The 27,167-nt window shown below is 42.4% G+C and overlaps 1 protein-coding gene across 1 annotated transcript in view; it reads left to right on the top strand.

Annotated features, from left to right (window-relative positions):
• The first annotated feature begins 967 nt into the window (after nucleotides 1-967).
• The window catches only part of LOC140395494 (SEC14-like protein 1), a 51,499-nt gene continuing 25,299 nt past the window's right edge, over nucleotides 968-27,167 (top strand). The window contains exons 1-3 of the mRNA XM_072483319.1: nucleotides 968-1,107; nucleotides 1,324-1,415; nucleotides 26,427-26,576. Of these exons, the coding sequence (XP_072339420.1) occupies nucleotides 1,353-1,415; nucleotides 26,427-26,576 (213 nt within the window). The 5' untranslated portion in view covers nucleotides 968-1,107; nucleotides 1,324-1,352. The remainder of the gene's footprint in view (nucleotides 1,108-1,323; nucleotides 1,416-26,426; nucleotides 26,577-27,167) is intronic.

Raw genomic sequence — 27,167 nt, 5'->3', positions numbered from 1 at the left:
ATGTTGTCCAGGGCATGGACTGTGAGTAATATTTGTTGTCCTGGGCTGTGAGTAACATTTGTTGTCCAGGGCATGGACTGTGAGTAGCATTTGTTGTCCTGGGAAGTGAGTAATATTTGTTGTCCTGGGCAGTAATACTTGTTGTCCTGGACAGTGAGGAATATTTGTTGACCTGGGCAAAAAGTAACATTTATTGTCCTGGGCGGTGAGTAACATTTGTTGTTCAGGACGGTGAGTAACATTTATTGTCCAGGGTGGTAACATTTGTTGTCCAGGGCGGTGAGTAACATTTGTTGTCCAGGACAGTAACATTTGTTGTCCAGGGCGGTAACATTTGTTGTCCAGGGCAGTAACATTTGTTGTCCTGGGCATGGACTGTGAGTAACATTTGTTGTCCAGAGCGTTGAGTAACATTTGTTGTCCTGGGCATGGACTGTGAGTAGCATTTGTTGTCCTGGGAAGTGAGTAATATTTGTTGTCCTGGGCAGTAATACTTGTTGTCCTGGGAAGTGAGTAATATTTGTTTTCCTGGGCATTGACGGGGAGTATTATTTGTTGTCCAGGGCAGTGAGTAACACTAGTGTCATTTCTCCGCTTCTCTTTCTTGGCTCTGACGCGCCACCTCTGCTCTCCGACGTCACACACCGGGCGGGCGGGCGGCGCAGGCGCAGTGAGCTCGGCCGGCCTGGCCGGGGGGCGGAGCCGGGGCCGTCAGTCAGTCAGTGAGTGTTCGGCAGTCAGTCAGTCAGTGAGCGAGTAATAGAGAGGGGGAGGCCGGCGAGGGTGGTGGGGGGCACGGAACAAAACAAAACTTTTGACAATTCGCTCCGCCCGGGTACGGTCAGAGCGGCTGGAAGTTTCCAGGCCGGACGGCGGGTGGTGGGCCGGAGGGAGCCGAGGCCTCGCCGTTATTGCCCCCCCCGGTGTCCGGCTAGTTTGAGGCGGTTTTGGGGGGCTGGTGTTGACCGAGAAGCCGGGGGGGTGGGTGGAGGGGGGGAGCAGGCCCGAGTCCGAGCCCGAGCGGTGCAACCTGGCGGGGAGGCGGCTTCCTTCAGCCCGGCGCCGGTGAAGGTCCTCGAGTTCCTGACAAGTTTGTTGCGGACTGAGGTAAACGGATCAATCTCTTTCCCCCTCCCTCTCCCCTCGGTCTCCCTGCCCTGCTCGGCTTTAACAATGTGGATCCGTGTGTGTCCGCGGCTCGGCTTTTGTGTTTTTGTTATGATCGGCGGCGCCGGAAACGAGTCCTTCCACTCGGCTCACCAGATATCTCTCTGTTTCTTCTCCCTTCCCCACCACCTCCCCCGCCTTTCCTGTTTTGTTTAGGTGGTTTTTTTTTTGATGCAAGCTCAATCATGGTGCAGAAATACCAGTCACCCGTCAGGGTTTACAAACATCCCTTCGAACTTGTTATGACAGTAAGTAGAGCCTCTCTCTTTTTTGTTTTGTTTTGCGCAGCTTTGGCAAACTGAAAAAAAACCCTCGAATTATCCTACGCCTGTTTTGAGGGTCAGACTCGTTTATTTGTGTCGGGTCAGCGATGATCTGAGCTTCTTTGGGGCCGATTTTATATTTATGCCAAAGTGTGGCATAAATGCATGCAACGCTACTTGTGTATTTAGCTGCTTTCATGAATTTACAATTGTGGTGCTTCTGTTCTGCTCGACAGCCAATGATCTGCACTGTAGGCTTATCCAGAAAGACCTGTTTGTATGGATCTTTATCCAGATTTTAATAAATATCTTCGAAAATGAATATTAAGGTGCCGATCCTTCTGGGGCCATAGTGTTGTGACTTTTTAAAAACATTTTAAAGTAGTTTGATTGTGAAAATATACCACCTTGTTTTGTGACAAAAGTGAGATTATATTGCACTTGTCATATCATAGATTACATGTTTGAAAATATAGCTGCATTTATTCAATTGAATTTGAATATTCTTTTAAAATTTCTCAGTCGCAGATAATTACTGGCTGTGTTCCTCTAATTTTAGATTCTGATTCAGCTAAACTTGCAAAACAAATTCTTCAGGCTATTATGTGATTCAAACAATGTAAGATGACACACTAAACAAGCCGCCAATAATGGCTTTTTTTATAAAAGGTTCAAGGATGCCGATTGATATAAGCAGGTTAGAATTTATTGCACAAAAAATACTCCAATTAAAATGATTACATTTGCAACAAAATGGGTTCCAATTTCCAAGTGTGAAAATTTAGTAGCAGTTAGTAACAGGCTGAGCTGACACCTTATAACATAGCACCTTTAAGGTAGAAAGCATCTCGAGGAATTTCACAGATGGTGTTCAGGAACAAGTGCCAACTCTCTTTAAGGGGAAGATTAGGAAATGGAGTAAACCACTTTGTTGAAGTAAGAGGATTTTGCCTTCAAAATGTTTGAATAATTCAAATTTGAATACTGAGAAGAGAACTGAGTCCAGTTTCCATATTCAGAATTGAGCTGTGTTGATTAAAACAAGATGACAGCAAGGCCATTGATCACATGATGTTCATCTATGCATCTGAAACATTGAATGAGGTTAAACATTCAGCTGTTTTATTGGGATCATGCATATGATAGCTGAACGTGAATATATTTCAATCTTTTTGGATCTAGAATTTAAGTTGGGTGAGTGTGATCCACGGGAATAGCGATGCTTTTGGCACTTTTTTCAGATAGAAGTAAGAATATATTATTTTTCTTTTAATTGTATCACATGGGAACAAGAGTGTTAGTTTACTGTGTTCTAATTTTGGCTGTCTGAAGTCACAAGATTCTAGTTCTGCGCTGAATAACCATTATCTTCGCAGTGCAGCTGTCTTTAAGTCCCTAAGGAGCACATACTTTGTTGTTGAAGATTTTAGATGGATTTTATCTAGATATCTATTTCACCTTTGTTTTTGCTGTAGCGTTAATCAGCAATTTATTTGGGCACAGGTTTTTTGAAGTCAGTGCCTAGATACCTTCTGTAGAGTATTGGGGGGAAAACACAGTTTAACACTTAAGAATAATGGCCATGCTTTGCCTCAGAATATAACCATCTGTAGATGTGTTCTTTAAAATTAATTTTTCCTTTACATAAGTAAGAAAGCATGAATTTGGAGCAGACCATTTGGCCCATCAAACGATCTCTGCCACTCAATAAGGTCATGGCTGAACTGATTGTGACCTGAACTCCATATTCTGCCTACCCCAGATAGCCTTTGACTCCCTTGTTAATCGAAAATCTATCTACCTCTAGCCTCCATTCTCCGAGGAAGAGCGTTCAAATGACCTTCTTGAGAAAGTAGTTTCTTATCGCTGTCTTAAATTAGAGATCCCTTATTTTTAAACTGTGTGACCTAGTTCTAGTCGCTCCCATAAAGGTAAACATCCTTTCAGCATCGATCCTGTCAAGGCTCCTTAGGATCTTGTATGTTTCAATAATTCACCTCTCATTCTTCTGAACGCCAATGGGTACAGGTCCAGCCTGTCCAAACTTCCCACATGAGATAAGTCCTCCTATATCAGGTATCAATCGAGGAAATCTCTCTCAATTGCTAACTTATATCCTTTCTGAAATGAGGAGACCAAAATTATACACAGTTCTCCAATGTGCTGTATTATTGTAGCAAAACATTCCTACTTTTGTATCATATTTCCCTTGCAATAAACAACAACATTTCATTTGCTGCCTTAATCACTTACTGTATACCTGCAAACTAACTTTTTATGATTCATGTACCAAGCCACCCAGATCCCTCTGTACTGCAGTCTATCGTTATTTGGGTAACATGTTACTTTCCTATTCTTCCTGCCAAAGTGGACAAGTTCACTTTTTCCCACATTATACTCCATATGGCAAATTCTTGTCCACTGTGTTCCTTTATGGACTCCTTATGTCCTCTTCAGAACTTACTTTCTTACCTATCTTTGTATCATCAGCATATTTGGTCTTTTCATCCAAGTCATTGAAATAAATTGTAAATAATAATCTTTATTAGTGTCACAAGTAGGCTTGCATTAACACTGCAATGAAGTTACTGTGAAAATCCCCTTGTTGCCTCATTACGGTGCCTGTTCAGGTACACAGCGGGAGAATTCAATGTCCAATTCACCTAAAAAGCACATCATTCGGGACTTGTACGAGGAGACAGAAGCACTTGGAGGAAACCCATGCAGACACGGGGAGAATGTGCAGGCTGCACTGAAACTGACCCAAGCCGGGAATCCAACCTGGGTCCCTGGAGCTGCAAGACAGCAGTGCTAACCATTGTGCTATTATGCCGCCCATTGATGCCCCAGCACTGGTCCCCGTGGTGCTCCACTCATCACATCTTGCCAACCCAAAAAAAAAACATTTATGTCTACTGTCGTGTTTCCTGTTAGCTAACCAATCTTCTGTCCATGTCAATAGGTTGCCCTATGCCATGAGTTCTTATTTTGTGTAGTAAACTTTGGTGGCACCAAGATTTTGCAAATGTGTTTAGAACACATAGTGAATATTGGCCAAGTTTATGTAAGAGTAGATCTTACAGGCAGAAATTATTGTTAATGTGAAATATATTTGTTCTTGCAAAACAAAAAGTGTAAGTGTAATATACTATAGTGCCATTAACGTCATTTGCTGCTCATGGAACTGGCTGCTTTTAACTTGGTTACTGAATGTACTTTAACTTGTATCTTTCTGTCTATGTGATTAGCCTGAATCGATATTTATCTTTAAAAAAAAATACTATGTACATTTATTCTTCTGTCTTTGCAAGTGCAGTTTCACAGACAGCTGACTGCATCATTTTGTTATAGACTACATATTAATATGTAGAAACCGGATACACAGCTAGGCTTTCTGGTCTCTTGTGGGGCAGAGGACTTATGTCATCTGCTGTGTCCCCACTCTTTGCACCTTATTCCCATTTCCTGGTGGTTGTCCAGTTTGTGTGGCATTTACCTCCCTACGTGTTTCCTACATTACAGCAGTGACAGCATTTCAAAATTAGTTCATTGGGTCTAAAGCAGTTTGGGATGTCCTGAGCTAGTAAAAGATGTTATATAAATGCAAGTCTTTTTTGTTAGCTGGTCGTGCAAACGCGATAACTGCCATGCGTCACACCAGTCACTGCTTGAATATTCAATGCGAGGGTCGAATGTCCAGCATTCTTTGGTTGGCGGCAAGTGAAGAGAAATTATTCCTCGCAACTTCAATGCTGTCTGTAAAATGGTTTTCTTTTGGCAACGTTTGAATTATCTTGGACCTGTGCCTTTTTCAGACTCAAAAGAGGAAAGTAAATCACTTTTTTGAACAGAAAAGTGTCTATTTTGCAGGCAGTACGGAGCCTGTCTGCTTCCGGTCCCTGCAAGAACTCACATTTTTTTCTGCTAAACTCCCTGACAGAGGAAATTGAGCCTCTTCCAAGTGTAAAACTGACCCTGAGCTGGAAGGTTGCATGGGGACATCCCCATAACAGTGAAATTCTCCTTCCCTAGAAATGTGTTCCAAAAAGGAGGGACAATACACACCCAGGGCCATTATGTCCTTGTAAATATAGATTTAACTAATTTTGAATGTAGCCTAAGCGTTTTTTAAATGGCTTTGAAGGTCAAGTTCATATGTTTTGAATATTTTTGATCTTAATTAGAATGCATTATATTTTCACGATGAAGATTGTTTCATTTTTTTAAAAAAATGTGGACTATGAGTGAATCTTGCATATGATTGCCCTTAAGGACAATGGGAGATATGCTGGCATGCAATGGAATGTGCAAACAAGAATGGGATGGTTCAGTGATTATTCCAGCACATCTTCAGAAAATCCATCAGCATAGGCAGATGTCTTGATAATGTGTGGTGACTGGCTCGTGTCTCAAGTTATTTGAATTTACAGTAATTGTTGCAGGAACCATATCAAATAAGAGATTAGCAAAAACAATTCACTCTAAGGGTTCAGTGTCTGAAATCTGGCTAAAATATTGACCTTTTTATAAGCTGCCATGCATGCATTTTTATTCCTATTAAATGACGAGATCTGAAATCCGGCATTGACTCCATCCCAAGGTTGCTGGATTAGAGGCACTGTACTATAATACAAAAATGCAACTTGTGTAGTGTTGGTTAATTTAAACTAAGTTGACATCTGTGGTGAAGAGTAGTGTTGATCCAAAATGGTAGTTTTTTTGTTAAATGGGGTGGAATATGCAATGCTGGATGGTGTGTTTAAAAGAAAAAAATGGTATAGTACTGGCTGGGGATTTACTTAATTGCAAGTAGTGTGGTAGAGTTTGGCATTTACATGTGAAGCAAATAGCTGTTGTATTTGAAATTAGTGTTTTTGGTGCATTCTGTATTTGTATACATTCGGGTAATATCACATTTGTAGCTGTCTTGACCCACGTTGAAACTAGCCAGCTGACTGTAACTCGTCACATGGTGCTTTTTCCCATGCTGTTTTCTCCTTTTACCTGAAGGGATCACATTCTGCTAAGGTGCAGCTCATTGACTACTGTCCGTTCTAGTGTAAGCCTAAAAGGCATCAGCAGGCTATTCGATCATCACAATTATCACTTGGTGTCATTGCCAATAGTGATGTCATCTATGCGTGCATGTTTCGGAAGTGTTTCCAGATCAACTGACACGTCATAGAATGGAAATTGAACCATTGAATCATCTGCCACCTGCTCCTCTCACTCCCCAGCCCCGTTTTTAAAAAAACCTTGAGTCCTTAGGTTGCCGGAGTTAGAAATGACTTGAAGTTTGAAAAGATCAGCATAAATGTCATCTGTCTGTTTAGATGTTTTTTTTAATATAATGAACATACACCCATTCACAAAATATCTCAACTCCAATTCTTCCAAGCTTTTGTGGTGAGAAACTGAGTTACTAGGTCTAATCTGGATTGAAGATATTAGTTTTAAAATGTTGCCGCCGCCTTCTTCACGTAAGTCTATTATCAGCTTCTTTTGGCCACAGATTTGTAAAGCCTGTTGAAAGAGTGGATGTGAAAACAGATCATGCTCAAATGTGATGCCTTCTGAGATGCAGTTGCTCATTGTGAGTTACTGTTAAAATTCATTGGGACATGTTAGTGCCAATGGAATTGTACCTCAGAAAAAATTCTACTTTTTAAAAAAAGGAAGGAAATGCTGTAAATTGTTATGACTGTGGTGAAGGAGGGGAAGAATTCCATTAAAATAATATTGAGATCTTCCTAATAATGAAGACCTCAATCAGGGGTTGTTCATTACCCAACAGAAGAGATCAACAGATATTAATTTCTAAACATGTCTGATTAAGTATCAGAGTAACTTAATTCCATCTTTTCAGATGTGGTTTTTCTGAGATGTATTTTTTAAAAATTCTGATATGGTTACAAGTTTCTCATTTAAAAAGCCTCTTTGGAATTTTTTGAACATCTGCTGAGCCAAATGTTTGCTACATTGATTTTATAGTAGCCCTGATTTGGCTTATTTTGAGTCTGAGCTGCTTTATTAATAAGTTAAATTGTTTCATTCTGCTGATATGTTGGAAATAAGTTAAACAAAATCTAATTAGCTTTGACACCCCATTCACATTTTTTCTGAGATTAATATTTTTCTAGTGTTATTGTCCGTCTATTTTTATCAACATGCACATGACTACACTGTCAGCTGACAAACAGTTACATATTGTGTGACAGCTGTTTACAACAGTTCTAGTGCATGGTGGGATTGCTGACTGCACCATACATGCTTGTTTTATCACAGTCAGCAGGTTTTGCAAGTTTCTAAATGCTGTAACAAGAAAGGCAATTCAGCGGCTTAACTGTTCTCGTAATTGTGTTGGCTGACTTACAGTTTATAAATCAATCCTTTGTTACAAAAGCACTTCAAATAAAACAACCTTGACGTAAAGAGGCTGCTAAGAGAAGCAGAGCTGACTTAATTACTTTGCTACTGCAATACTGTAAAGTTAAGGGACTTATTGGAATATTCTTTTAACCAGACGTCTTGTGAAATCTTGTGGATTTTGATGCAATTATTTAAGTTTGTAGTTTTCAGTATGGGAACTTCAGAAAGTGAATTTTGAGGAATTACAAAGAATTAACCATTTGCAGTCTCAACGAGACAATATGGCCACTGTGCCCTCTTGCTTAAGTCTGGCTTTTGGAGGAATATTGAAGAAATCATGGTCGAGTGGGATTTACTGAGAAAAGCACTACAAGGATATGAGGAGAATTTTCCATCTTGAATCCTGGTTGAGTTGTCCCTCTTTTAATACATCCGATTATTTCCTTCCTTCGTTGAAGAGCAAAAATTAGTAAAACTTTCTGAAGTAAGAACAAGTTACAAAAAAAGGCTAATTAATTTATTCCTTTCACACAAGTTGTACTTGCTGTTTTTTGATACACACGTTCTAAATTTATAAAGTCACACACACTTCAGTCATCTTACATCATCCATGCTAGCAGGTAGCCTCGTCACATCAGCTGCAGAACCACATTATGATACCAAGGAAATGAGGTCAGCAACACAGCTGCAATTTGTGAGACTGATACAGACGGAAAATTCTGAGTACTCTGCGATAGTTGGAGCTACTGTTTTTATTTCAATCTGTTGAACAGCACTAAGCTATTGAGTTTGTTCTTTCACAGGCTGACGACGTTGCTGGCTAGGCCAACATTTGCTGCCTATCTTAAATTACCTTTGAGAAAGTGGTGGTGGTAGGATGGACGGGGGATTTCAGAGCTGGCATCGGGTAGGGATTAAAAGAATGGGGGACCTGTTCATTGACGGGACGTTCGCGAGCTTAGGGGCGCTGGAGGAGAAGTTTGGGCTACCCCCGGGAAACGCTTTCAGGTACATGCAAGTGAGGGTGTTTGTGAGGCGGCAGGTGAGGGAATTTCCGCTACTCCCGGCACACGGGATTCAAGATAGGGTGACTTCAGGCGTATGGGTCGGAGAGGGCAAGGTGTCGGCGATATACCAGGAGATGAAAGAAGAGGGGGAGGCTTTGGTAGAGGAACTGAAGGGTAAATGGGACGAGGAGTTGGGGGAGGAGATTGAGGAGGGGCTATGGGCTGATGCCCTAAGTAGGGTTAATTCCTCTTCCTCGTGTGCCAGGCTTAGCCTGATACAATTTAAGGTGGTTCATAGAGCGCATATGACGGGGGCGAGGCTGAGTTGGTTCTTTGGGTTGGAGGACAGATGTGGGAGGTGCTCAGGAAGTCCGGCAAACCATGTCCATATGGTTTGGTCATGTCCGGCACTGGTGGGGTTCTGGAGGGGAGTTGCGGGAACAGTATCTAAGGTGGTGAAAGTCCGGGTCAAGCCAAGCTGGGGACTAGCACTATTTGGAGTAGTGGTCGAGCCAGGAGTGCAGGAGGCAAAAGAGGCCGGCATTCTGGCCTTTGCGTCCCTAGTAGCCCGGCGAAGGATCTTATTAATGTGGAAGTAGGCAAAGCCCCCCAGCGTGGAGGCCTGAATAAATGACATGGCTGGGTTTATCAAGTTGGAAAGGATAAAGTTTGCCTTGAGAGGGTCTGCGCAGGGCTTCTACAGGCGGTGGCAACCGTTCCTAGACCATCTCGTGGAGCGTTAGATGAAGGTCGGACAGCAGCAGCAGCAACCCAGGGGAGGGGGGGGGGGGGGGGGCATCGTTCGAGGGGGGGGGGGGTTCCTGTGGGGGGCATGTGAGCAAGAAAGCACATGAATGATCCGGAAACTGACATGTATGGGAAGAATCCATTGTACAAAGTTCTGTATTTTGTTGACTTGCCATGTTCATGTCTTGCCACGAGAGTTCTTTTTTTTCTTTGTTACGGGATGTGGGGGTGGGGTGGTTGTAAGGTGGAAAATATTGTTATTGAAAATTTTTTAATAAAAATATATTAGAGAGAAAGTGGTGGTGAATAAATAACAGTACAGTCTTATATGGTTGTTAATGATCTACCGCGCGCTATGCCACTGACATACGTAGAAAATATTTTAAAATAAAATTATGTTCTTAAAAGTCAATCTAGAGGAAGATGTCCAAGAGGTAAAATGAGCCATATAGTGAATCTGGACCCATTATGCACACTGTAAGGAAAATTAAACAGGATGTGTATAATATGTGGCTGATTCTCTATTGCTTATTTGTGTCCCCATCAAAGTTGAATTTAAAGTAGTTTATTTTTGTTTCAGTTATATTACATTACATAGCTTTAACAGTGGTCCAATTATGAGTGGGTAGAGTGAATTTGGAATCCATACAGTTACTTTGGGATCCAAGTGAGAGCTTAGTTGTTAAACATAGAAAATAGGAGCAGGAATAGGCCATTCTGCCCTTCGAATCTGCTCTGCCATTCATTCTAATCATGGCTTTATGATTTTCATTAAATTTTATTTATTGAAGATACTTAAAATTATGATGATTTACTATATAAAACCTTGTGTATAGAGATGTATTTCAGAAGAAACTTTTCAAAGAGTGACTTCATAGGACTTACTACGTTTGAAAGGACAAAGTCTTTCCTTTTATCTTCGGTTTTCTGCATTTCAGATCCTATCCTGCATCAGCTATACTATAATTGGTGGATGTGTCCAACAGGTTGATGTGATGTGTTTAGTGTGTGGGTGAACAGAATACGCTTCCCTTCTGCTTTTGCATATGAATTTGCTTCTCATTTTCAACCCACACTGGTGTCAGCAATGTGAAAAAGAGAACCAACAATTGCAAGTCTCTCCCTGTCGGTGCACTGCCTGTCTACTGGCAAGTCCTCAGCTGTGCCTCCTTGTGGTGATACATGGAAACTGGGTCCTTTGCAGTTCTAGGCTAAAGCTTCAGAGGAACTCTGAGCAGATTAGGCACCCAGACTAGTGAGCATGCCCACCAGCTTGTGGTCATGCTTGGCATTCCTTTGGACTCAACTAGGGCAGTCTAAAGAAGTGTAGGTTAGGCAGATTGGCCATGATAAATTGCCTTTAGTGGCCAAAACGGTTAGGAGGGGTTATTGGGTTCCAGGGATAGGGTGGAAGCGAGGGCTTAAGTGGGTTGGTGCAGCCTCGATGGGCTGAATGGCCTCCTTCTGCACTCTTATGTTCTGTGTAACCCAGGATCTCCACAAATTGGGGCCTGGAGCAGATATTACAATTTTGCTGCAATGTGTTAACACAGAATGGGTGACAGCAGTTACAAGTGATGAGCCAAATGCGACTGATGTAGAGAGCAGGTGCAATGGTCTTCAGTGATGGGAAGGACCATTGTGTCTCACTGGTCAGCTACTGCCCAATTCAAGTCCAGAAGTCTGCAACTAGCAAGGTGCTAACCTGCCATGCTCCCTCTGTTTATTCTGTGCTTGGATTGTTTGCCCAGCAAGTAGGTGGAATTCATCACACCAAGAAGAGGCAAGCAAAGTGAATAGCTCACCTGGCCAAGAAGAGGACCCAGAGAAAATGGAGAGCAGATAATTGTGTACTTTCTCAGCCCACCATCTTCCTCTGCAGAAAGTGGGCAAAGACTGCTGTGCCGTAGGGGCTCCTGAATAACACCAGACGATGCTCAAGACAGAGTTGACCATCGGTGTGAAAACCGTCATCTTACGCGATGTAAAGGCCGCCGCTGAGACTGTGGAACAGAAAGAGATTTGAAACTTGGATGAGTTTTTTTGGGGGGTTTAGCAAGAATATCAGCATTGTAGAGTTGATATACTATTGTCCAACACTGCTTTGTTTTTGTTTAGACTATTCTATTTTCAAAAAGAAGAAAATTAAATTTGTCACTGCTAGATTTTGTGGTTTTTAATCTTTCACTTGTGATGGGCTACAATTTCAACTGGTTAAATCTGGATGAAAACTGTAAAATTTATAAGTATTTTTCTGTGTATTGTATTTGAATCCTCGAGTCCTTGTAGTTTCAGGAAAATACTCGTCTTCCAGGTCAAACTGGTTTCGTACATTTTCAATTTGCATGCAGATGCTGTTAACTCTTTAATGGTAAAATCCTAACTGGAGCATTGTGAATACCTTAGATCCTTTAAAACTAATTATTGGAATGAACTCCAAAAAAACAAAATATAAAAATAAGGTGAAGATTTGTGCCCTTTCTGCCACACTCCTTTCTATCCTTTTGTCATCTTTATTAATTAAAATGTTATCTTCTGACACAAGGAATAGTTGAGACTACCAGTATAGATGCACCAAACAAGTTAGATAAGCATTTGTGGGGGAAAGGAATGGAGGGATATGGTGATGGGGTTGAATAGAGCAGATTGGCAAAAAAATGTATGAGGAATCACTGGCAGAAATCATTTGGGTTGGAAGGCGTGTTTCTGTGATGTATATTCCATGCCAATTATGATTTCTCCTTTTCTCCATTCTATATTTTCAAGCTGCTCACTTCTATATCCACTTTGGAAATGGAAATGACTTTGGAAAATATTTGTACTTAATTGGCTAAAAATCATCTCTAAGGATTTTTCTTCTCAGCCCTTCAAATGCCTGAACCAAGTTTCCAGCATGCCCAGTATTTTGCCCGTGTAGTAGAACACACTTAGCATGATCATACAAACTAAATCTAGAATCTGTTCATTCCTCTAGTTTCTAAAACTGAGTAACTTTTATCATGTTTATTGCAAATGATGTATTCTGCTATCAGTGGGTGAAAAATACAGCCATGCTAGTTTTTATATTGGAAAAATAATTCATTTCCAGTGTATTTTTATATGCAGTGTTTTGCAGCTTGCTATACAAACTGATATGGTAATGCTGTCATGCATAGAGGCAATAATGTACTCTTTTATTGCAAAAATGTATTGTACTAGTTAGGAACAGCAGTCTAGCACTGGTAGATTCATAGTTAACACATTCCATTTTTACATTCATGTATAAACGTTTAGGTTCTACTTTTTAAGATAAATAATGCATTTTGAAAAATTACTTTATTCCCTGGTTAATGGCCATATATGATCTGGCCCTGAGATGCCAATGATACAGAGATACACAGGTGCTTGGAGATGTTCATCAGAGCCTAATATTTCCTCTGGTTTTCCCCTGGGTGGAGATCTGCTGAGCGTTTATTGTGTGTTTTCCCACAGTGACACAGCTGCAATTAGCAACTCAATTGCATGCGGAAATTGGGTCCTTGTGGAGCTTGGAGTTTGTTGTAGTTCACTAACCTTCTCTTAGAATTAATCCTTTTATATATGCCTATCAAAATGAAGGATATTGGTTCTGGGAAATGCAACATATTTTTGGTTAGCCCACTTCTTTCTTTGCAGCCCCCTCCCACCTCCTTGAAATTAGTAAATGATTGATGTTGTTTTGTACTGTGCTATTTTAACAGCAACATCAGTTCAAAATCTTATACCTTTAATGTGGAATAAATTTCAGCTCCTGTGAGTGAGTATGTCAAAATTTTGATCTCAGCATTTTCAGATGTGAGTTTATCCATTTCGAATTGATCATTTTTCTTCATGCTATTTATTGGAGATAATATTGGCAAGTCAGAAACCCCTGCCCCCAGGACCACACAGGAAAAAAACTTGCATTTGTAATTGGGGTAGGCAATATAGATGTACAAAGAACATGAGGGATTAAGGGATAGGAGGTTTTGGTTTTGCGAGACGTGTGGAACACAAAACACTGACGTAGACTAGTACGACTGAGTGGCCTGTTTCTGTGCTGTATGTTCTATGTATTGTGACGCATTTCACAACATGAGATCCGAAAAGTTAATGAAATACTTTTGAAGTGTATTCACTGTTTTAATGCAAGCCTGAACTATTTTGTTGACCATACTTTTGCATAGTATAATTTTGCTTGTTTTTTTATCAACAGCCTTCACTGTGGCCTGAACATTATTCTGTATGTTTGGCACAGTAAGACTTGAGCAACTTTTTCCTTGCTCGTGTATTGGTGTTTAGTTGTCTTACCATCTTAATTAGCTTTGTGGTTCACTCTTGTGTAGAGCATTTGGATTAACTCTTGCTGTAAAAGTTGAATGAGTATTGATTACAAAGTAAATTTCAGCCACCAAATCTGCATCAAAATTGTGAGGTGATTAGTTGTCCAACATTCAACTTTCTATTCTCTGGATAGCTCACAGATACTTCTTAAAGTTACCAACAATGCATTTAGGACTGGGTGTTCAGAAAGTATTCAATACTTGTGCACAATAAGTTTCAGTGATATAGTTCAAATTCTGCAATTATTCTGCAATGTGTTGCTACTGTTTGTAAAAATATTTTGTGTACCTTTTCCTGCTGATTTTTAGGATTTGGGCAAGAGTTCATTCAGGAAAGTTGAATTTTTCAATAATCGGTGGATTTTGTTTAGTCGTAATGCACAAATTTCATTTGTTGAAGAGTGATTTTAATGAGACATTGCAAAACCTACTAAATACTGTGAAGAATTCCAAGATTTTCATATCTTGATGCCATGTATTCTTGTAAATTACTAATCTCAGTTAAATGGATGGTGAGTTCACATAGTACCTGACCTCAAACAAGAACTAAATTATCAATGATGTGTAATGCAGTTTTTGTAATCAAGTCTTCGTTAAATGCTTGGTCTTTTCTAGTTGGGAGGGGAACCAGTATTGCATTTGCTTTAAATTTCCCTTAAAATGAAAAAAAATGGACTCTCAGCTGTTGGGGGTGAATAAAAACCCTTTAATAAAACCCTGAAGCTGCACTACATAGATAGTAATCAGCATTTTAGAAAGAGCTGGCTGAATGTACTATAAGGGAACATGTTGCAGCTGTTTGGTTTTGAACTTTACAGTTGTATTACTTTGTAAAACTTGTAGCCTCAATAGTTTTCACTTCCTTTGAAAAAACAATTGGTTATGTAATACATCATACAAGACAAAGTCCACAGATTAGACTTTAATACTCCCTTGGCTGAACTGCTGTCTTCCACCCAACATAAATTTCAGTTTCTCTGAAATTCTACCACGTATCTCCCCACCGTTGGCTTGACCACCTTCCCCCAATAACGTAGATTAAAATTCTCATCCTTGTGTTTAGTTCAACACCTCAGCTGTTCCTATTTCTGTAACCTGTTGTGGTTGTTGCAGAGACACAATTAACTCTTTGAGTTCAGCCTCTTGTGCATGTTCCAAACCTTTGTCACCATGTTGGCAGCCATACTCTCAGACTTCCAGACTCTACACTCTGTACATGTGGGAATAGACCTTCCACCTCATTCTTTCTTGTAAGATCAATGTTGAAACTCACCTGTTTGTTCATGCTTATGGCACCCAACTTGACCTCTCTGCCTTTGATTCAACATTTATTTTTCTTTAGGTTTCTGTGAAGTGCAGAATGTGTTTATGAAAGCAACATTGTATTACTTTTACAGTAAATTCGTTCAACTAATCAGACTGATATCTACCCTAGTTAGGAAGTTATGTTCTGAACATGTTCTTCCTCATACTTTGGCAGAAGTAGTAATTAAGTAACAGCAGGATACTTGAGCTTACTTAAATTGTTACTGTGCACAGTTTTTCCAAAAACGAGATGAATGTTGCAAGTATTGTGATTGGTACAAAAATGATTAGATGTATTTCTGAAGACCATTCCTAGAAATTCACTATAATTACAAAATACATGAGCACTAGGAACTTGGAATTTTATTAAACATTCATCTAGATTAATATAGTCGCAACATGGGTCTCTGTTAATTCCATAATTGCATACCATTGTCTTTTTTACATCAACTGAGAATTCTCCTCTACCATGACCAACGGGTCTCATTGCACCTGTCCCATTTTCCACTTCCAATTTCATGCCCACCCTTTTCCCTGGGTTCCTCTTGACCTTACTCCACCTCATCAGCTGTAACATTATCTCTGCAGTTTCCAACTAATACCATCACCAAATGCAAGCTGCCATCCCTTCTTTCAGCATCCCTCCTGTGGTCCATTACTCAATTGCCTGCTCCCCTTCCCACACTGTGGAGATGTAACATCTTTTTTACCTCCATTCTTAATACCCAGTGCCACAAACACACCTTCCAGGTCCGACAGAGATATGCTACTTTCAATTTAGTTCAGCATCGTTCAGTCCACAAAGAGGGCTGCGCTCCTGGTCACGTGTAATTGGAATTCTCCTTATTCCCACCTCCATTTCTCCAGCCACTTGTATTGCTCTAAAGAATCTCAGTGGAAATTCTAGGTGCAACACATAATCTTTTGACAAAGCACTTGACTGTTGTTGACAAACTCAACATTCGATTTAACAATTTCAGATCATTACCAATAACCCCACATTTTCAGCTGTTAGTATTGATTCTGTTGCCATTTGCATCTTCCTTAGACCCATCTTTTGTTCCTTGACTCATTACCATTTCCTTTTGCTTGAGTCAGATCCCTTTTGCCATTTAATTGCTCCTGTCTTCCACCCTGTCACACAAATCCCCTTTTGTTCTTTTCCCCTTTCTCTGTCTCTACTTGTTCAAAGCCTGTTGGTACCTGTAATCTCGTTGAACACCGTGAAATTCATTTTGACTTGATTTCCCACACGGCCCGATTGGCGCCACTTTGGAGGCGTATCCCACCCTGTCGCTGAAGCTGCTGCTTTCTGACTCATCCTCTCACCACTTCCCTCTCCTGGTCCTGCATTCCCGTTCAAGATCTCGATCCAGTTGAAACTGGAGCTCTGAAGTTGTGGAAATGCAAGTCCTAATGGAGCAAAAGCACTGAGCTGGGGTTGCTACAATCCATGTTTTTAAAAATGATTGTCGAAGCTGATCCCCCCCCCCCTCACTGCGCTTCTAAGTCCTTGCTCGGAGCGAGAATTCAGGAGAGGGAAGCAGCGCACAGGAGACCATTAAAAAAAAACACATGTCAGGGAAAGGCCCCGGCTCAAGACGACTGGGGAGAGGGGAGGACCTGCAGTGGACAGCAGGACCAGGGGAACAAGAGGTTTGGGAAGCGAATTTAACAATGGAAAGTATTTCAACTTTGAGGCTATATCTATTTTTCATTTCTTAATAAGGAAAGGCCCACAGAACCCACTGAAAGTGGTGATGTTCAGGAACGCAATCGCAACTATAAGTGAGGACGTGAAATATTTCTTGCTTTGTCTGTTTCTGTGTTATTTCAGATTTCCAGCATCGGCAATATTTGCTTTTATTTGGTTTCCTCAGACCACTGAATATGGATTTGTTACAGGTTCCAAGCATTAGAAATGATTTGACACAGGCTGACAGTAGTGAGATGTGGATATGTGTGGTCTGACTCTTTGGAAAGTTGATCAGCTCTATAATAATAATAATCTTTATTGTCACAAGCAGGCTTACATTAACACTGCAATGAAGTTACTGTGAAAAGCCCCTAGTCGCCACATTCCGGCGCCTCTTCGGGTACACTGAGGGAGAATTCAGAATGACCAATTCATCTAACAGCACATCTTTCGGGCCTTGTGGGAGGAAACCGGAGCATCCGGAGGAAACCCACGCAGACACGGGGAGAATGTGCAGATTCCGCACATTGACCCAAGCCGGGAATCGTACCTGGGACCCTGTCGCTGTGAAGCAACAGTGCTAACCACTGTGCTACCGTGCCTCCTGAAGCACTCTGTAGATTTGTTGAGACAGTGCGGGAACATGGTAAGGTGTTAAAAGTGGTTGAGGAGACCTTGTCGAGACACAGTGACCAGATAGTGTCACTGGCTATTGGTGGTGGCGGACCGGAACAAGGGCCTGAGGACAGAACCTCAGGATCGTGGGGTTGCCAGCTGCGATGGAGGGCCCAAGGCTGGCTGACAGTACTTTTCTGCGATATTCGCAAAGTTGATGGGGGAGGATGGCCAGGGCTCCTGAGCTAGACCCGGCCCACCGGTCGCTCAGGGTAAGGCCACGGGTGAATGAACCACACGAGCGGTGCTTTCACAGCTATCGAATGAAGGAGAGGGTCCTGAAATGGGCCAAAGAAAATAGAAAGATGCGGTGGGAGGGCAGCAGTATTTGGATAAACCAAGATGTCGTGGCAGAGTTGGCAAAGAAGTGTGCGGCCTTCAACAGTACGAAGTCAGCACTGTATAAGAGCGGTGTGCATTTGATGTGGTGTACCCAGGAGGCTGAGTGTCATGCACAATTCCAGAGATTCTTTTTCGAGATGATGGAGGTTTTTGTTAAAGCACAAGGACTAAGGGGGTTTGAATGGGACTTGTATGGTGGTTGAGATGGGACTGTTTGGGAACGTTGTAATGTTTTTCCTTTTTATTTATATGTATATTGAAATTTGTGATTCTATATTGAGAGAGTATATATTTTGGGGAGTAGAGGGGCCGAGGACGTTGGGGATTCCGATTAATCTAGGAATCCTAGTAATACGTGGCCCAAAACGGAGGATGGGGATGTTCAAGGATTTGGGTTATTCCTTTGCAGAGGGAGGGGATGGGAGAGTTTCAGTTCTTTTCTTTGACTCACTTGATGTGCGCCTGGGGGGCTACTTCACTAGCAGATAGAGTTTAGCTAGTGAATGGGTGTGGGGCTGTGGCCTGCTGGACCTGTGGCCTGTTGGACCTGTTTAGACAGGTTTCGATGAGCCTAGAAGGTGGTAAATTGTATGGGGATGGTGAGCAGAGATTATAGTTTGAGGGGAAGTAGTTGGGGATTTCTGGGACATTGCGGGGGGCGGAGGGGAGATAGATTACTGATGGTGATCAGGGGGTTTTCTTTGTCTCATCCTATGGGTGGGTCTTGTGATCATCTTGGGTGGGCCCTGGCATTGGGAGCCTGGAAGATGGAGGGGATAATCCCTCGTGGTGGAAATGGCTGACTTGAGGGGGGTGGGGGATGGAAGACCCCCAATTTGATTGGTCATGTGGAATATACAGGGTGTGGGGGCCCTGTGAAGCAAGCGAGAGTTTCCCCTCGTTTGAAGAATTTACAGGCCAAAGTTGACCTTTTGATGGAGCCCCACCTGCAGGTGGCGGACCAGACTAGGCTTCGGAATGGTTGGGTGAGCCAGGTGTTCCACTTGGGTTTCGATAGCTGGGCCCGAGGGTGTCAATTTTGATTGATAAAAGAGTTTGTTTTCAGATGGGGAAGATTGTGACAGATCAGGGAGGTAGGTACGTAATAGTTACTGGGACGTTGGAAGGCAAGTCAGTGGTTTTGGTAAATATGTACACTCCTCCATACTTGGACAATGTACCATTTCTGAAGAGGTTGTTGGCTGCCGTACCAGACTTGGACACGTGGCAGTTTATCTTGGAGGGGGAGGACAAGGTCATTGGCCCCTTTGAGGGGAGCAAAGATATTGCCCCTGTTCATGAAGGAGATGGGAGGAGCAGTTAAGTGGCGGTTTTTGCACCCGAAAAGTGACTTCTCCTTTACTCCAGTGCAAAAAGTATATTCACGGATTGATTCCTTCATGATGGGAAGGTGTCTGCTACCAGGGGTGAGGAAAGCGGAATATTCCATGATAATTATTTAGGATCATGTTCCATATCCACTAGATGTGTTATTGGAGACGGGGCCGGTTCGGTGATCGGCGTGGAGGCTGGATGTGGGGTTTGTTGGCGGATCTGAGGTTTTGGGTAAGGATATCAAGGGCGATTGATGAGTATGTGGGGTTTAATAAGAATGAGGAGGTTTCACCGTCGGTTCTGTGGGAGGCCCGGAAGGCAATGGTGAGGGGAGGTAATCTCTTATAAGGCGCAGAGAGAGAGTGATGCAAGGGAGGAAAGCTAAAGGCTGGTAGATGAGGCCTTGAAGGTAGATGGTAGATACTCAAGTGATCGCAGAGCTCCTGGCTAGCAGGAAGAAGCTGTAGATGCAGTTTGCTGTCCACAGATAAGGCAGTGTGCCAGTTATGGCGCTCAAGGGGATAATATGTGAATTGGGGAGAAGGCCAGTCGTCTCTTGCCTTGTCAGTTGAGGTGGGAGGTGGCCTCCGAGAGATTATACAGGTTCGAAACTCGAGTGGTGGGTTGGTGTATGCGCCAGGTAAAAGTCGATGGGGCGTTTGAAGTGTTCTATACGAACCTTTTACAGATCGGAGCCCCCTGGGGAGGGGTCAGTTATGGTGGAGTTTTCAGAAGGCTGGGAGTGCCCCAAGGTGGAAGAGGAAGAGCGGGAAGGGTTGGAAGAGCCCTTGGGTGCAGAGGAGGCCCTGACAGCCATTGGGCGAATGTAGAGTGGTTATAAAATGTTTGCAGGGCAGTTGGCAGCGTCTTACCCGATTTCCCTATTAAATGTTGGTGCTAAGATATTGGTTGATGTATTAGCACTGAGACTGGAACAATGTCTGATTCAAGTTATCGGGGAGGATCAGACAAGTTTTGTTCAGGGTCGGCAATTGTCTTCGAATGTGCGGCGGTTGTTAAATGTGTTGTTGTCCCCTTCGGAGGGGAGGAGCAGGAGGTAATTGTTGTACTGGATGCCAAGAAGACATTTGATAGGGTAGAATGGGGGGATTTGTTTGCGGCACTGGTTTGGGATTAGGCCTAAATTTGTGTCTAGGGTATGATTATTGTATAAAGCACCGAAGATCAGTGTCTGCAAATAGCATGAGCTCAGGGTATTTTCAATTGAACAGGGAAACGAGACGGGTGAACTTTTGGCATTGTCCTGAGGGCTCCAGATAGGTGGAGGTGGGTAATTGGTGGATTGCTGAAGCATAGGGCTTGCCTATATGCTGGTGATCTCCTACTGTACGATATCATGACATTGCTGAGGCACTTTGGGTCTTTTTCAGGGTGCATATTGAACCTGGAGAAAAGTGTGTTTTCCCCGGTTACCTCCTGGAAAGGGCAGTCAATCTGGGGGTGTTGCCGTTCTGCTTAGCGGGTTCTCATTGCAGATATCTGGGGGTTCGGGTGGCTCGAGATTGGGCCTGGGCTCCGTGCATTTAACAACTATATGAGCTTGGTGGGAAGGGTTACGACCAATTTGCAGAGGTGGTATAGTCTCTCTTTGTCCTTGGTGGGCAAGTACTCACCAAGCCTCCTTAAGCAATACTTTCCAAAACCATGATTGCTACCATCTAGAAGGGCAAGAGCAGCGAATGCCATTCTCTGACGATTTTGTCTTCCAAGTCACCCATCATCCTGATTTGGAAATATATCGCCGTTCCTTCACTTTCGCTGGAACTCCCTCCCTAACAGCATTGTGGGTGCACTCGAGGGAGGCAGTGGCCTAGTGATATTGTCACTGGACAATAATCCAGAGACCTAGGGTAATGCTCTGCGGTTCGACGACTCTATCACGACAGATGGTGAAATTTGAATTCAATAAAAATCCAGAATTAAAAGTCAAATGATGAAACCATTGTTGATTGTCACAATAATCCATCTGCGTCACTCATGTCCTTTCGGAAGAAAATATGCTGTGGGTCTGGCCTGCATGTGACTTGAGCAAAGTGGTCGACTCTTAACTGCTCTCTGAAATTATTTCAAGGGCAGTTAGAGATGGGCAATAAATGCTGACCTAGTTAGCGACACCCACATCCCGTAAAATGAATTTTAAAAAAAACAATAGGTAACATGAACTTGTACAATGGCTTATTGTTGTGTAATTAGCGGAGTTAACCGTGTATCTTGATTTGCATCACAGTCAATTGAAAATTGTGTGTAGGATTCCTGTTTGTGCGCAGTTAAAACATAAAACTATTGCAGTATCAGTAAATTTTAATGAGAAGACGCTTTTGAAGTTCATTTTTGGGGACAGTTGAGTAAAAATACTTTAAATTATTGATTTGGGAGTATGTTGCATTATGTAATGTTGATGGACAACTTCATAGTGTTGATGGATGTCTTGTCAGTGTGACTAGAATAAGCTGATTGAACGTGTTCAAGGTGGTGTTCAGCATTATTAGTGTTTTTTGAGGTAATAATGATTGGTCTGTTCAGGAAATTTTCAATTACTAGAACGGACGCAGGTGAGAGTTCAGTGTTTCAATTAAATGACACCTTCATTTGCTAACTAACAACATGCATTAATGTAAATCGGACAAGAGTACTGTGACTGGATTTACCAATGATTCTGTTAAATCAGCTGATTATTGAAAAATACTCTGAAGTATGTATTTTATCCTTAACAGCTTTGTACCAGTTGGCTGGCAGCTGGAACGTGATGCAGAGCAAGTCCAGCAGTGAGGGTTCATTTCCCGTACCGGCCGAGGTTATTCATGAAGACCCCACTTTCTCAACCTTGCCCCTCGCCTGAGGTGTGGTGATCCTCAGGTTAAATTACCACCAGTCAGCTCTCCCCCTCAAAGGGGAAAGCAGCCCATGGTCATCTGGGACAATGGTGACTTGATTTTTACTTTACCTACAAGGTGTAGACGCAACTTGTTTTTGTATAGACAGATGCTGATAAGTGAAGTATATTCTTCAGAATCACTGGAATGTGCTTAAATGTGAATGCCCTCTACGATGTGAGCAATCAGTGCCTGTGTTCGTAGATGAGCAGAGTCACCAGGAAGATAGAGATGTATGCAGCTGCGGATTTTTCAGCTTTTAAAAAAAAATAATGGTGTATTACAATGAAGTTGAGTGAATCGACATTTCATTTTGGTATATGTGTAATATAAGGCACAGACAACAGAAGGGGTTTGCCAATGCCAGAGTCCCTCCAAAGCAGGAGATACTGCGCCCCAACTGTTCAAGTGCCTGCAGAGCAAGAATTGGTTTCCTCTGTCACGAACCATGATGCCAACTGTCACAGAATCAAGCCTTCACATGATATTTGCTTGTGAAGAGTCTGTCATCTTTAGTGCTGTAATGGAAACTAATTTGAGTACCATGGCTTTATCCATTTTCTTTTTCCCATCTGTACACAGTCATTCATGCTGGAATTCAGTTTAGCACTTTCGATAGTTTGGTTCCACACCCAAGTAATCCTCCATTACATGAGTATGGACAATATTTAGATGGAGGGCATGATTCTCCGGAAAGATTTCTAACTGTGGTAGCAAGCGGGAACTGCTGTGAGCTTCTCGGCGCTTGGCCCAATTATGCTATTCAGTGGGCTTTTCGCCGCAAATGAAGGCTTGTGAGCCGATTCGCCGGCACCTTGTTTGCCAGCCCCCCCCCCCCAACAAGGTCGAGCAGCACTTGCTCAGCCAACCCCAGCCAGCTCGCAACAATGGTGCCCAGGAGACAGGCCCCAAGATTCAGGGATGCAGATCTGGTCAGGCTCCTAGACACAGTGGAGGCAGGAGGGTTATCCTGTTCCCCTGAGGGTCGCGGAGGGTCAGTTACAGGGCAGTCACGCGAGCATCCATCCCCCTCTATTGTTAGGGATGTTGAGGGACTCCTTGTAGAAAGGCGTTTTGTCACAGATGCTGAGGCAGGCATTGATTTCTCTGCTCTTGGAAAAAAGACAAGGACGTCTTAGAATGTGAGTCGTATCATCCAATCTCCCTATTAAATGTGGATGCGAAGCTGTTAGCTAAGGTCCTGGCATTAAGACTGGAACTTTGTCTGCCAGAGGAAGTGGGGAAAGACCAAACGGGGTTTGTTAAGGAGTGGAGGTTGACCGCAAATGTTAAATGACTGTTGAATGTGGTGTTTGCTCCGGGGAGGGCCTTGTCCTGGAGATCATAGTTTCGCTTGACGCGGAGAAGTCATTTGACCGGGTAGAGTGAGATTATCTGTTTGCAGCTTTATAAAAATTTGGATTTGGGCCGGGCTTTGTGTGGCTGTTATACAAGGCCCCATTTGTCTCTCTGCGCTGAGGACCCGGGTTTGATCCCAGCCCCGGGTCACTGCCCATGAGGAGTTTGCACATTCTCCCCGTGTTTGTGTGGGTCTCACCCCCACAACCCAAAGATGTACAGGCTAGGTAAATTGGCCACGCTAAATTGCCCCTTAATTAGAAAATAAAGAATTGGGTACTCTAAATTTAATAAAAAATACGGCCCCATTTGCCAGTGTTTGCTCTGACAAAATGACCTCCGACCCCTTTTGTCTTTACTGGGGTATCAGACAGGAATGTCTGTTGTCACCGTTGCTGTTTGCACTAGCGATATCTTGCAGTGTTTTGAACCTATTCTGGTTACAAGATAGATGTTACAAGATAGGTTACAAGTTACATTGGAAAGAATGAATACTTTGTGGTTGGGTTGATGACCGACCGGGGGGCATTTTTGGTGTTTGGGTGTCCAGATGGCAAGGGACTGGGGGAAACTCGAGAGGTTTAATTACACAAATCTGTTGGCAAAGGTCAAAGCGGACTTGTAAAGGTGGGACGGTCTCCTGTTATCCCTGGCGGGCCGAGTTAATCGGTTAAAATGAACATCTTGCCAAGATTTTTATTCTTATTCCAGTGCCTTCGATATTCTTACCCAAGGTTTTTTTCTTCAGATAGATTGACCGTCTGGTGATCGGGTTTATTGGGTGGGTAAGAGCCCAAGGATCAGGAGGATGTTGCTCCAGAGGGAGAGGCAATTAGGGGGCTTAGCCTAGTCAAACTTTCAATACTATTATTGGGCAGCTCATGTTGAAAAGGTGCTAGAGTGGTTCGGAGATTCAGATGAGTTTTGGGTTCAGGTTGAAGCAGAGTCTGTGAGGGGAGCAAGACTAGCCGCACTGGTATCAGCTCTGTTACCAATGGTACCAAAGAAATAATTGTCTAACTCTGTGGTAGTAGCTACCTTAAAAATTTGGAGCCAACTCTGCCATCATTTTAACTTGAGGGTTGCCTCTAGGTTGACCCCTATCTGTGTGAATCAGTTATTCGAACCTGCTGGGAAATTTAAGGAATGTAAGGGTAATGGTTTAGGGAAAATGGGAGACTTATTTTTTTAGAAGGCCGGTTCACCAGCTTTGGGGAACTAAAGAAAAATATGGGCTCACAGATGCTGATGGGTTCAGGCATCTCCAGGTGCGCTGCTGGGTCAAAATGTACTTTCAGCCTTTATGATGAAGCAGTCTTCTACCCTGCTCGAGAGGATCTTTTCCTGCTCTAATTCGGAGGTGGCCAGCACGTCGGGTAGATGATGGGCTATGTTGAGGGTGTGAAGGCAAAGTGGACGGAGGAACTGAATCCGCTCTTGGAGGAGGAGGTTTGGAGTGAGGCGTTGAGGAGGGTGAACTTGACTTCGTCCTCTGGGAGGCTGATTCTCATCGAGCTGAAAGTGGTGTTCCAAGCACACCTTATGAAGGCTAGAATGAGTTGAGTTTTTGAAGGGATGGATGATGGATACGATCAGTTTTTGGGGTGGGGGAGGGGCTGGGAAATCATGCGCACATGTTCTGGTCGTGCTCAAAGCTGGCGGACTTCTGCAGGTCCCTTTTTTGTGACTATATCGGCAATCCTGAACGTTGGGTTGGAGCCTTGCCCATTGGTAATGCTCTTTGGGGTTTTGATTGTGCCAAAACTCTGAACAGGGGCAGGGCAGACATCCTGGCCTTTGCCTCACTGGTGGTAAGGAGGCAGATCCCCATGCACTGGAGTCTAATTATACCGCCAAACGCCTCGGCGTGGCTGGGTGACTTGATGATGTTTTTACATCTCAAGGTTTAGTTTACCGTGAGAGGGTCAGTGGAAGAGTTTTACCGCAGATGGTGGCTGTTTATATTGTACTTTGAAGAGCTGGTCACTGTTAGATGTTAGTGGGGGGGGGGGGGGGCTCTTAGTGTTTAATTGTTATTCTGTGTTTTTGTAGATTTTGTTTTGAAAAAAAAATTTTTTTTAATTAATTTTTAAAAAAAGATATGTCTACTGACAGATTAGCAGCCTTTCCAAGCAGTTCAGAGTTGTCTGGCTAGAAGGTGAGCTGAAACAAGCTGAGAACCATTTTCTGAAGAAGAGCTTCTGCATGGTTCTGACAGGATTCAGGCCTTTTCTTTAAAATAGTTTGAGAACATCTCTGTCCAGCAGGTATTCATGGGTGCTAACTGAGCTGTATGTTTTTGTTGTTGTTTGAGTGAGAATAAAGATAGCAGTTAAGGGTTACAGTTTTCACTATTGATCTGCATTGTCTTGGGGTAAGCTATTTTCTGGCGTGATGTTAAAGTTATTTTAATACTGTTGGTAATGAAGTTTGTTTAATATATCATATCTCTATTTTTTTCATGAAATCACTCCTGGAGCAAAAGTATAATTTCTTCACAGTCTTACAAAACTAAAATAATATATTGAGATTTCTGTCCAGTATTCTAGCCACTGTTGGGGTCAGGTCCAGGATTGTAACACTGTACACTTTTCAATAAGATGATAAGATGATGAGCCATGGCTCATAAGAGATTAGGTAAATTAGCAAATAATCATTAGATGACTTCCAGCTTGCTATTTTGAAACAACTACATTTTGCATGTTTTATCACTGTTTTTTAAAGCCCCTTGGCCTTACAGAAACATTCTTTATTTTAGTTCTGTCACTGAAGAACTGACATCTGATAAAGTTCCATTCCGTGACAAAAGTGCAGCTAGTTTGTGGAAGTGCTTGTTGCAGCTTGCAGGGAACTTCCTCATGTAATATAAAAATTCAAATGCCTGCAATCAGTATAAACATAATTTGCATAATTGTCTTTTTCTGTAGGCTTATGAAAGGCGATTCCCAACATGTCCGTTAATCCCGATGTTTGTTGGAAGTGACATTACCAGTGAATACAAGAGTGAGGATGAGACAATTCATGTTTTGGAAAGGCGGTGCAAACTGGATGTAGATGCCCCAAGACTACTGAAAAAGGTAATGTGGAAGTAGTTACTGGAATCTGTTCATGAATGTAAATGTGCAAGTAGGTGGTCATTTATAAGGAGAGTTAGTTCAATTCAGTAATGTTGAAAAGCTATTCTTTCTGGAAAGAGCAATTATTGTGCAAAGCAATCTGCTGCAGAGAGGCATAAAATTACAACTTAAATGGACTAACATTTGAATTGCAACTGAAGTGTCTGTTTTAACTATTGCCTGACGGAAGATTTTTGGAACTTTTAAAGTGTCTTTGTTTACTTTGTTTTATCTCCTCTGCATTACTATTCAAACTAATGCTGTGGATGTTCTATTCATGTTTTTTATTCAATATATAGTACCTTACTGATAATTTTGCCTCAACGTCTAATACAATTGAACAAAAACATTGTCTTTTTAAACCCCCGTTCTCGGGCAAAAATAAAGCCAGATGACTGACGTAAGGATGGCACAAATTATTTGCGAACATCACCACCTGCTGGCAGATAACAGTATTACAATTTTGAGCAATCCAAAATCCAGCTGTCTTTTAAAGGCAGGGTTGCGCATCAACAGTTAGTTGTCCAAAGCTTCCGGTAACTGGAATGCTTG

Source organism: Scyliorhinus torazame, chromosome 18 (genome assembly GCF_047496885.1).
Source record: "Scyliorhinus torazame isolate Kashiwa2021f chromosome 18, sScyTor2.1, whole genome shotgun sequence".
Classification (NCBI taxonomy): domain Eukaryota; kingdom Metazoa; phylum Chordata; class Chondrichthyes; order Carcharhiniformes; family Scyliorhinidae; genus Scyliorhinus; species Scyliorhinus torazame.
Note: the sequence above shows the minus strand (reverse complement) of the source record. Positions and strands in the feature narration are given on the sequence as shown.